General features: G+C 45.2%; 1 protein-coding gene across 1 annotated transcript in view; it reads left to right on the forward strand.

The window, feature by feature from the left end:
- Positions 1-12,433, forward strand: part of LOC120928674 (cactin-like) — a 362,945-nt gene that overhangs the window by 299,142 nt on the left and 51,370 nt on the right. The window contains exon 8 of the mRNA XM_040339676.1: positions 10,854-11,131. Coding sequence (XP_040195610.1) covers positions 10,854-11,131 — 278 coding nt within the window. The remainder of the gene's footprint in view (positions 1-10,853; positions 11,132-12,433) is intronic.

The following is a 12,433-nucleotide window of genomic DNA, read 5'->3' on the forward strand; positions in this document are numbered from 1 at the left end:
TAAGGTACCATCTGGTGATGACTTTAACACTTGCCTCCATTAAGGAGACTCCTTGAATGCCCCGAAATGATCTGAAAAAAGTTTTGTGCCAAGTCTCCAAGCTAATGTTACATTGAAAGTCAGATTCCCAAGCTAACATATATGACGTTTTGTCAGTAGGGTGAGTGAGTACTGTCCTATCCGATATAGTCCCTTATCCATCCACCACTTAAACTCTGAGGGACGTAGACCCGGTGGAAAATCAGTGTTATTAAATATATGAGCTAAAGGACGGGTAGAAGATGTCAGACAGGTGTTGTGCCTTAGGCAATCCCATAGGGCAAAAGACTGGGACAATATTGGGGAAAGAATAGATGGACGGGATCTGACAGGGGACCAAAGGAGATAATCCAGGGAAGCAGAGGGAATAGCTAGCTGTTCTATCTGGACCCAATCCAGTACATTAAGTCTGGAGTATAAGGTGGAAAATTGTGCCAATCTGGCCGAAAGAAAGTATTTATGAAGGTCGGGCAGGCCCAGACCCCCTTTGCTTCTATGGCGATAGTGTGTCCTGTGGTATTCGGTGGCCCGAAGGACCCCATACAAACCTAAGTAATTTACTTTGGAAAGATTTTAGGTGATTTCTTATTATTGGGACAGGAAGGGAGCGGAAGAAATAGAGAATTCTAGGGAGCAGGGTCATTTTAATAGAGTTGATTCTTCCCAGCCATGAGAGGTTAAATTTAGACCACATAGTGAGATCAGCCTCTAATTTTTTAAATAAGGGGGGATAATTAAGGTTATAAAGAGCCTCCGTCTTAGCTGCAAGGACAACGCCCAGGTACTGAATTGAGGAATCACTCCAACTGAAATTAAAAGATTGTTTAAGGTTCTCTACTAATTCAGAGGATAAAGATATATTAAGTGCCTGTGATTTGGAAAAATTAACCGAAAGGCCCGATATTTTGGAAAATTTGTCTAGAATACGGCATAAGTTAGGAAGGGTGGAAATGGGGGAGGTCAAAAACAGTAAAATGTCATCCGCAAAAAAGGGCGCGTTTGTGAGTTTGATCTCCACATTGGACTCCTAAGACATTGGGATCCTGACGTACAGCAATTGCCAGAGTTTCAATAGCAATGGCGAAAATTAGGGGAGATAGAGGACAGCCTGGTCTAGTGCCCCTACCAATTCTAATGGGTGCGGAGTAATGGCCTTTAATCCTAACCAGCGCTCTAGGGTTTGCATAAAGGGCCCGAATAATTCCCATGAATCTTGTCCCAAAACCCCAAGATTCAAGTATGCTGAAGATATAGGGCCAGGAAACAGAGTCAAAGGCCTTCTGTAGGTCCAGTGACAACAAAAATCCCCTCTGGGGAGTCCCTCCCGTCCAATTGGTCTGTAATATCGATACCAGATCTATTCTCTGCCGGGTATAAACCCCACTTGGTCCTTGTGGACATACTGCCCAATGAACCCTGCTAATCTATTGGCTAGGACTTTAGTGAGAACCTTGAGATCATTATTAATTAGGGAGATCGGACGATAGTGATGTCTTCTGTGTTTTTGTCCGGTTTGGGAATTACTGTTATAAAGGCTGTGTTGATCTAGGAATCAAAAGGGTCTCCCCTGGCTTTTGAATTAAAAAACCTGGTCATGTGCGGTACCAGAATGTCCGAAAAAGCTTTGTAGTAGGGAATAGTTAGGCCATCCGGCCCTGGGGCTGACCCAGTGCGGAGAGCCTTGATTACCACCAACACTTCCTCATTAGTTATGGGAGAGTCCATCAAGTCTCTGTGAGCTGTAGACAGGGAGGGTAAAGGGAGTCCTTTCAAGAATTGTGATGTTAAATCGGTAGAAGAAAGGGTGTGGGGTTCGTAAAGACGTGAATAGAAGTCATGGAAAGCATCTAATATCTTGGTTGGGTTGGTAGATGAAGTGTGTCCTCCTATGTTAATTTTAGGCATGGAAAGGAGCTTGGATTTAGGGGTAAGTTTGGACGCGAGAAGGGGGCCAATTCTGTCTGCCTGGGTGTAGAATTTGTGTTAACTCCACCTAATTGATTTTTCTGCCCGGGTTGTAAGAGCGAGATTAAGGGCTAATCTAGCGTTGTCTATCTTAGATGCGGGAACTCCGGAGGGGTTCTGTTTGTGCCTGGCCTTAATGGAAAAATATTCAGTTTCCAATTTTTTTATTTCAGCTGCCCTGTCCCGTTTTAGTCGCGTGGAGATCTGAATGAGCCTCCCTCTGATAAAAGCTTTGTGGGCTGCCCAAAGCGTTTCTTCAGAAACTTCCCCTGTGTCATTAAGATGAAAGTATTCCTTAAGAGCTTCGCCTATTTCAGTGATTCTAGCTTGGTCAGAAAGCAAGGACTCATTCAGTCTCCAGAACGTGTGCAAACCCTCTAGGACACCTAACTTGAGAGATATGATTACCAAGGAGTGGTCAGATAAAACCGAATCCCTGATGGAGGCAGACAGAACGGCCGGGAGAGTGGTAGAGGGAGTAAGGATATGGTCTATACGGGCATATGTAAGATGTGGATGAGAAAAATGAGTATAATCTCTTTTAGATGGGTTGAGTTCTCTCCAAGTATCGGCTAAGCCATGGTCGTGTAAAACTTTAGCAAATTTAAGACTTTCTCTTGTCGGGCGTGTTAGTCCAGACCCAGGCGGTTTAGTTTTGTCTAGCCCCTGATCCAGAGCTGTATTGGAGTCTCCTCCAAAAACTATGGTTCCCTCCAATTCAGGGGATAGAGTGTCGAGCATTGTTTTAAAAAATTTAGCCTGTCCTCTATTAGGGGTATAATAAGATACAAAAGAGAATAATTGATCCCCTATCTTGCCTTTTACCAATAGAAATCTCCCGTCTGGATCAGTGATATCAGATAATTTGACAAAGGCACATTTCTTCGAAAATAAAATTGCCACCCCCTTGGTTTTGTTTTCGGCGCTAGCTAAATAGAACTGAGGGAAATATGTATGAAGAAAAATAGGGCTATATCGGATAGGAAAATGAGTCTCTTGCAGCATGACAATATCAAGATGCAATGATTTGTAGTGGTCCATCACCTTTCTCCGTTTGATCGGAGAGTTTATGCCCTGAACATTATGGGAGGCAATGCGGAGGTTCAAATTTTAACGTGCTAGCCATGAAGCAAGTAGTCAGCATCTCGGCTAAGGCGACCCCCACTCACCCTTAGCATGCTCGGGTCCCGGAAGAATCTGGTTTCAAAAGCAATCATAGTCCCAAGGGCTGTACCCCTAAGGGTAGTTCGAAGGAATGAAGAACCTGTAAGCAAAGCAATTATTAGGCACGTTTGTGGATAAATAAGGATCATAGGGAAAGATGAGGGAGGACAGGAAAGGATAGAAGTAATAAGATCTCCCTGAAGTGAAAAACAAAGCGCCGGGGGGGGAGAAACCCCGATCGCCGAGAATATCAAAACCATTGTCAGCTCCTCCGAAATCGGAGCGAGCCGTCCACCCCTCGGAAACCATAAGGTGTCCAAAGGCTGGCTGGAGGCGCATAAGGTCCAGGCCGGGACCGGGCGCCCAGAGAAAAAAGTATTGACCTGAAAGATAATTGAACGGTACACGTCAATAAAAAAAGAGAATAGAGGTGTCCCCAAGCAGCCACCCCGGGCACCCACCACCCCAAAAGCATGGCGAGCGGAGCCCGCCCCCGACCACCAGAGGACACCAATGTCGGAACAGCATCAGTCCACTATAAGCATATAATGACCTATATGGATAATATAGAAAAAAGGCAACATGAGGAACCCGATTGAAAAAAAAAGGGTGAGCACAGCAGTTGTTTCGCTGAAATTTAAAGTAGTTGAAAAGAAATAAAAATAAAAAAGCAACCGTACCATAAGATTTTAGGATAAAACAGAAAAAAGGTTGCAAAAATATCCAAAAAGAAAATCCAATCGGCCTGCTCAGCCTAGCCAATGCCCAACGATAAGGCATACAGGAACAGACAGTTCTAACCGGAAAATCACCATTTCAGGTAGCTCCATTGTCCCTGGCTTTTTTGTTCTTGTTCTTCTGCCACAGGGGAGATGGAGGGCTGGTAGGGATAGCGCGTTTGTGAGAACTTTGGCCAACATTGGAAGTGTCCATTTCAGCCTCCTGAGTGATTATCTTCAGGCGAAGAAGTAAATGCTCCCCTTCTGAAACGGTGGAAAAGGCATATGGTTTGCTATTGATTGAAAACTTTACTGCAAACGGGAAAGCCCACTTATATTTGATTGATTTTTGAGTCAAAGCCAGAAGTAAGGGCTTCAGTGACCTTCGTCTTTGAATAGTGGAAGGAGACAGATCAGTATAAAGTTGTACCTGATGTCCCTGGCACATGATGACCTGAGCAGATCTAGCCTGCCTCATGACTTCCTCTTTGACAGAATAGTGATGGGGTTTGGCTATGACGCCCTGTGGAGTGCCATCCTTCCTGGGGGGCCCTAGAGCCCTATGAGCTCTATCCAGCTCCAATCGCTGAGGGGAGATGTTAGGGAGGAGATTTTTAATCAGGTCCTGCACTGCTTCAGGGACATTGAGGATGGTCTCGGGAAGTCCTCGAATTCTAATATTCGACCTTCTCGATCTGTTTTCAAGGTCGTCTATGCGAATCATTGCCACATCTAATTGGTCTTGGAGTGTTTGTATGTGGCTGTAATTCTGGGATGTAGCAGAAATTGTGTCCTCCATTTTGCATTCAATAGCCTCAATTCTGGAACCCAGAGAGTGAAAGTCAGCCTTTAAGTCACTTGTAATCTTAGCTGCAGTCTGAGATAGTCCTTTGTCCAATAAAGATGAGAACTTATGAAATAGCTCCTCCATTAGGTCAGGCCGGCCCACAGTAAGTGTGTCATGACTGAGGGGATTCTGCTGCATAGACGCCATAATGCCCTGAGAAGCAGGAGACAAATCGGTCATTATGGGTTTGCTTAAGCCGCCATTGCAGTCCGGGCCCAGCTGTGAGTAAATCCCCATTGCTTCAGGGGTGGCTTGTTGGGGGGAGCAGGGTAGCACTGGCCTGTGTGTCCCCTGATCAATTTGGGTGTGCGATGGGGCCTGAGGCAGCCGCGTGGCGGCCATCTTGGATTTACCTCACGATTTCCCAGCGTCCAAAAACGGCCAGAGAGCGCCGATTTTCAGCGAAGCGGGGGGTATCAGCTTGTGCCCGCTATTCTTGGGAGTCTGTCCGTGGTCTCTGCTAGACCCGTAGGTAGCCGTGTACCGAGCTACGGGCGCCGCGGTGCTAGCCTGGTGCGGAGCTCACGGCTCAGTCAGCCATCGCCATTGTCCGCGCATGCGCACTCCACTGAAAATAATTTTAAACATCACTGGCATGTACTTTGTTTAGATAAGGTCTTGCATAGTTCATTGCCAGTAAGTCTGTCATTTATTTATCGGAAAGCCCCTAACTTTGGAGACAGGGTCCCCTGTTCAGAAGAAGTATGTTCAGGCAGTGCACTGGATTTTTCTCATGTAGGAAATGCAGTGTATGTTCCCAACTAAATAATCCGATTAGAATTTTATTGCCAAATTCATTTCCACCCGCAACAATAAGCCTTTTAGCATTTCAAATTGTATTACATGTAACACTACACATGTAGTGTATGTGTTACAGTGTCCTTGTAATTTAATGTATGTGGGCCGAACAAAAATAAAATAAAAAATTTGGATCGCTGAACACATACATAACCTCAAAATTGGGTTCAAGTACCATCGTGTATCCTTACACTTTAAAAACCACCACAGCCAGGACCCCTCTGGTCCTACATTTTGGGGAGTTGATTGTATACACCCTAATTGGAGAGGATCCAACTTAGTGCATGAAATATCAAAGAGAAAGACTTGTGGATATTGCTTATGGATGCGCTAAGGGGAATGAACATTGAATAGGATGTCAATTGCTTAATTAGTGATTTTTAATTGAAGAGAGGAGGCCTGCAGAATTATTAAATATGGGTAGTTAGTTTGTATAGTGCCTAGTATGACCTATGCTTTTCAATTGCTGTATTGCGACGCCTTAACTTACAGGTTCCTCCTGTCCTTATGCCATATATTGCCCAACTTAATGAATGATCCTAAAGTTGTTTCGTGAAATGTCCGCCGATTAAATTCTAAGTTTAAACGTTCCCTAGTTCTCCAGTACCTTAAAGGGGTTGTAATGGATTTTTTCTTCCCCTAAATAGCTTCCTTTACATTTAGTGCAGTGCTCCTTCACTTACCTCATCCTTCCATTACCTCTTCCTTCCATTTTGCTTTTAAATGTCCTTATTTCTTCTGAGAAATCCTCACTTCCTTTTGTCTGTAACTCAACACCGGAATGCGAGGCTTTCTTCCTGGTGTGGAGAAAGCCTCTTGAGGGGGCGAGCATTAGTGTCAGGACGCCCACTAACACACAGCTCCTTTCTCTATCTGCAAAGTAGTCCTGACTTGCCTGCTCGCCCCCTCAAGAGGCTTTCTCCACACCAGGATGAAAGCCTCACATTATGGTGTTGAGTTACAGACAGAAGAACAGGAAGTAAGCATTTCTCAGAAGAAATAAGGACATTTAAAAGCAAAATCGAAGGATGAGGTAAGTGAAGGAGGGCTGCACTAAGGTAAAGGAAGCTATTTAGGGGGAACAAAATTCCTTTACAACCCCTTTAAATCCCTGAACCCCCCATATTGTCCTCCTGCAGGAGACCCACCTTGTGGGAAGCAAAACCATATCCCTGAACAGGAGCTGGATACAGAGAGCTGTGCACTCCATCCACTCCTCATACACCAGGGGAGTGGCCATTTTATTACACAAGAAATGGGAGGTATGCAATTGTGGTCCTTGCTATTGATTCTCAGCTATTGGCTATAGTGAATGTCTGTCCCCCCCCCCCCTTAAACAGTGAGGGTATTATACCAGGTTCTGGAGAAGATTGCCACCTTTGGCCCACTAAAGATGCTTGTGGCCGGGGATTTTAACATCCTGGATTAAGGGCTGGACACTTCCAACCCAAATCGGGTGCGGAATCTGAAACTCAGGCATTGGGCCGACATGGCGGTTTTGGAGGAGGCGTGGTGGTGGAAACATCCTGGTGAGAGAGGTTACTCCTATCTTTCCCACGTCAGCTCCTCCTCCTTCTGTATTGATCTGGCCTTTGCAAATCCGGCTTTATTGCCACAGGTGACGGAGGTTGGTTACCTGGCCGGGGGGGGGCTCTCGAATCATACTCCCCTGCAGGTGATGCTGAGCCGCTCCGTAAGAGGCAGTCCGAGTCTGGAGACTGCACTCGAGGTGGGTGTATGAGCCATCGGTTGAGCCATTGGTCTCCGGACATATCACGGAGTATTGGGAGGCGAATGAGGGCTCGATGGGTGGGCACATGGTCTGGGGTGCGTTTTTTGCTCCCCAAACCAGATAAGGACCCCCTTCACTGGTCCTTCTACAAGCCCATTGCATTGTTAAACATGGATCTTAAAATAGTTACCAAAATAGTGGCTAATAGGTTGATGCAATGTCTTGATCACCGAATTTCACCTGATCAGACGGGGTTCATGCCCAAAAAGGCTACTGATATTAATATACGTAGGGTGTACACGCATATTCAAATTGACGGGGAGATATCCTTTGGGGGGCCCTGGTGTTTTTTGATCTGGAAAAGGCATTTGATTCCATTGACTTGGGTTACATGGTTACAGGTATAGAACGCATGGGTTTTTGTCCTGTTTTTCAAATGGATAGCAATGTTCTATGACCATCCGGTAGCAGCAATCCGCCTAAATGGCGGGGTGTCTAACACTTTTCCAGTATCCAGAGGCACCAGGCAGGGATGCCCCTTGTCTCCGGGCTTATTTCACCTGTTTATGGAGCCCTTGTTGATTACATTACGTTCTTCGCCCCAAATCCAGGGAATTAAGGTGGACACTCTGACTGAGACTACGGCCCTTTACGCGGACGACCTTGTACTGTTTCTTGGGGACACTGAACCTTCTTTGCATGCTGCACTTTCACTAATGGGTAGATTCACTGAGGTTTCTGGTCAACTGGACCAAATCTAAGATCCTCCCGCTCCGTTCTCATACGGAGCCTGGTCGGGCTGACCCATGCAATCCCCTACAGTGGGTAACACAGGTTAGGTTCCTGGGGCTTCGCATTACAAACTTGTGACAGAGTTTATTAGCATCAATGTGTCTTCATTACTGGCCACTATCTCTAAGAAACTCCTGGAAAAACCTTCCATTGTCTCTCATTGGGAAAGTTAATTTTATTAAAATGAAGATTCTTCCCCTACTGCTTTATACCCTTAGGAACTCTCCGGTGTGGATACCAAGGTCAATCTTTAGGTCCATAGATGGCATGATCTTCTTTTTGTGTCAGGGAGGAATCCCTTGTCTCAAGTTGGCCATTCTTCAGCAACCGTGGGGGGAGGGAGGCTTAGCGGTGCCAACTTTCCTAAATACTTCCTGGCTGGCCAGCTGACGGTAGCACACCGTTGGTTGACCACTACTCCGGACGACGCTGCGGTATCATTGGAACCTGCTTGTGTGGGTTCCTATGAGGCGCTATCCCATCTGGTTTATAGAGGTCCAAGGGCCTCCTACTTCTTGACGTCCTCCATGCGTTCAGTAATCAGAGCATGGTCCATGGCCCAGGAGTTGAGACCTTCTAGTCGTGTCCCCTTCTCCCCTAATATCCCCCTGTGGTGGAATCCCAATTTGCCACACTTCCTTGATTACCCAGATCCGGTGGTGTGGACTAACTTTGCAATCAAAACCCTACATCACATAGTTGCTAATGGAACTCTCATGTCTTTTGATGCACTGAAAGCACGTTATGACTTACCTAACACACATTTTGTTCGGTACCTTCAATTAAGGCATGCATTTCAATCCCAGTTCAGAGGGGAACCTCTTGTCCTTGAGCCCAGTGACCTGGAATTACTGACCCGTAGTGACTCATTGTCTAAACCGGTTTCTAGTCTCTATAAAGACCTTTTCCAGGAAACTAAACTAAATTACTAGCGTCCTGCAGGGGGGTTTGGGAGGCTGCAACCTCGGGATTGGACAGGGACAATTGGGATGATGTCTGGGGAGCGGCATTTCAGGCCTTGGTTTCTACCAGGGACAGACTTATCCATTATTAATTCCTACATAGGATTTACTTGACTCCAGCTAAACTGGCCAGAATGTTCGGGAATCAGCGATCTATATGCCGGCGGTGCTCCATGCCCTCTGCAAATTTTATGCATGTCTTTTGGGATTGTCCCCAGGTCAAATTATACTGGCAGGCTGTGGTGGATTGCGTTCGGTCGGTCACTTCTATTTAGATTCCCATGACTGTTGAGGTATGTTTACTACATCTAGTGGAGCCCCTGGCTACGACCAGGGCTATCGGAACCCTTCTCATCCTTTTGCTTTTTTATGCTAAAAAAACGGATCATTCTTTCCTGGAAGAACTCCTCAGCCACAACAGCCCCAACAGTGACATCATAGAAATTGTTAATTAATTAAGCAGTCCCATTTTACAAAGCTACTTACCTGAGTTGGGGGGCACTGACCAAATTTGACAAGGTGTCGGGGGGCTGGATGGCCTCGGTGGTCAATAGGATATTGCCTTTTGTGGGTTTAAATATAGTAAGTGCACTTCTTAAAAGGGGGGGCTCGGGTTGTTTGAAATGAAAGCATTTTAAACAGAATTACGCTATGGATATTATTTCTTTTGCCTCTGCATGAGTGCATTAGTGTGAGATCCAACCCCTATGCTGCAGAGTGATGAGACATCCATTCAAAGGTGACACTCGAGATTGCTGATTGATGCTTATTTTCCAGTTTTGTCTTGTAAGAGTTTTTACAGGGGTGGTCTATTTCAACCCCCCCCCCCCCCCCCCCGCAGTGTCACGAGTGGGGGTGTTAATGGTAGTTTGTAATGAGAGTTACTAATGCGCTAACCGCACCGGGTATAAATACACAAGAACTAACATTTATAAATATACACAACCAGCAGCCACTAAAAACAGTTTGTTAAAAGTAGATCGTCGGTTCACTAGATATTGACTTTTATTTATTTATTTATTAAAATGCTTATAAAACACAGCGCAGTCTTACACACGTGCCTCGATGCGCTGGGCTGATCACCTATTTTTCATTACAACTACTGCTATTTGCACATGCTCTTTATCACTAATAAGCATATTTTTACGTTAAGTGTCAATTTATATGTAGCGCTGCCTTGTTTTGATTTGTTTTTATATGTATCTGATACCTGCTATCTAGCAGGTTGAATGGTAGCAGCTTCAGCCATAATTGGCAACCGTTTGATTAAATTTGAGGGAGGTGTATTTAAGATCTCCTTACATTTCTCTGACACCATAAGCGCTTGGATTGGAGAAGGGCCAAGGTTTGCTACAACTTGTGTATTTTATTATTTGGAATATATTACATTATGTGAAATATATTATGCACTAAATCTGATTTATCTTTTACATTTTTGTCTATTTCTCTGCTTATTATAAAATAAAACATACACTTGAAATTTTGGAAAATTAATTGCCAAATGGAAGCCATATGATTGTAAAATCGCTGTGAACATCATTTTGGTATGCAAAGCAGTTATTATTTCTTGAGTAAACCACTGCATATCAAACTGGTCACAAGTTTTGATTGCCCTATGCCTAGGACATGAAAAGGTTAAAGACCAGATGTGCAGGAACCCTTTCAGAATCTCTTGGTAGGCAGCCTAAAAAAGCAACTGTGATAACAGAAATGCTGTTGCTGACATCTCCGTAATTGTTTTTGTTGTCCTGTTGTTTTGTCTTAAATATTATTTTTCTCAGTAAATATATATTTTCATTGATGACAAATATTTTTACTTTTGCATGTTTTTCCAGCTCGGCTAGAGATGAGTCTGAACAGCCTGGCCCATCTTCTGATGTTTTGGTACCCGATGAATCTGGAAGTGTGCCAGAAGGGGAGGGGAAAGAGGAATGTGGGGAGTCTGTGCTTATTGAAGAAGATCTAATACAGCAGAGCCTCAATGATTATGATGTTGGAAGGTACAGCCCCAAACTATTAACCAACCAGGAGCTGCCTTTTGATGCACACATAGTAGACTTTGAAGAAGACCAACAGAGACTGGTATTGTGTAGACAACAGCTGCAAGTGACAGGTAAGATGTGAATATGGTATGCAAACCGTCATCTGAAAATAACTAAATCATATAGAAATTGTTGACACTTTTAAAATCTAACATATATGCATTAACCACTTCATCCCCGAACCATTTTGCTTGTCAATGACTGGGCCACTTTTTGCAGTTCGGCACTGCGTCGCTTTAACTGACAATTGCGACGTGGCTCCCAAACAAAATTGGGTTTTTTTTCCCACAAATAGAGCTTTCTTTTGGTGGTATTTTCCGTATTTATCGCGGTATAACGCGCTCCCGCGTATACCGCGCACCCCTAAAGTGGCCCCCAATCCTGTGGGAAAAAAGTTTTTTGTACTTACGGTTTTGGTGTCTTGCGCGGCGTCCATCGGCGGCCTCGTCGGGTCCGGCGTCCTTCTGCGGCTTCGGTGTCCTCTTCGGCGGGTCCGGCGTCCTTCTGCGGCGGGTCCGGTGTCCTCTTCGGCGGGTCCGGTGTCCTCTTCGGCGGGTCCGGCGTCCTCTTCGGCGGGTCCGGCGTCCTCTTTGGCGGGTCCGGCGTCCTCTTCGGTGGGTCCGGCGTCCTTCTGCGGCGTCCTCGCGTCCTTCCCGCCACGAGTTTGAATACTGCCCCGGCATATACCGAGCGCAGTACACTCGTGAATCTTCGGGCAGGCTCGGCAACTGTCGCGCTGACGTCCTGTACATACAGGACGTCAGTGCGAGAGGCGCCGAGACTGCCCGAAGATTCACGAGTGTACTGCGCTCGGTATATGCCGGCGCAGTATTCAAACTCGTGGTGGGAAAGCGGGTATCGGCGTATATAGCGCACCCACGATTTTGCCCTGATTTTCAGGGCAAAATAGTGCGCGGTATACGCCGATAAATACGGTAATCACCTCTGCAGTTTTTATTTTTTGCGCTATAAACAAAAATAGAGCGACGATTTAAAAAAAAATTAATATTTTTTACTTTTAGTTATACTAAATATCCCCCAAAAATATATAAAACATTTTTTTTTCCTCAGTTTAGGTCGATAGGTATTCTTCATTTTTCTACGTAAAAAAAAAATCGCAATAAGCATTTGGTTTGCGCAAAAGTTATAGGACCAGATTCTCGTAGATCGGCGTAACTTTGTGCGGGCGTAATGTATCATATTTACGCTACGCCTCCGCAACTTTTACAGGCAAGTGCAGTATTCTCAAAAGAAAGTTGCGGCGGCGTAGCGTAAATAGGCCGGCGTAAGCCTGCCTAATTCAAATTGTGAAGAGGTGGGCGTGTGTTATGTAAAATAACCATGACCCGACGTGATGCGCCGTCCGTGGAAAT

Source organism: Rana temporaria, chromosome 1 (genome assembly GCF_905171775.1).
Source record: "Rana temporaria chromosome 1, aRanTem1.1, whole genome shotgun sequence".
Classification (NCBI taxonomy): domain Eukaryota; kingdom Metazoa; phylum Chordata; class Amphibia; order Anura; family Ranidae; genus Rana; species Rana temporaria.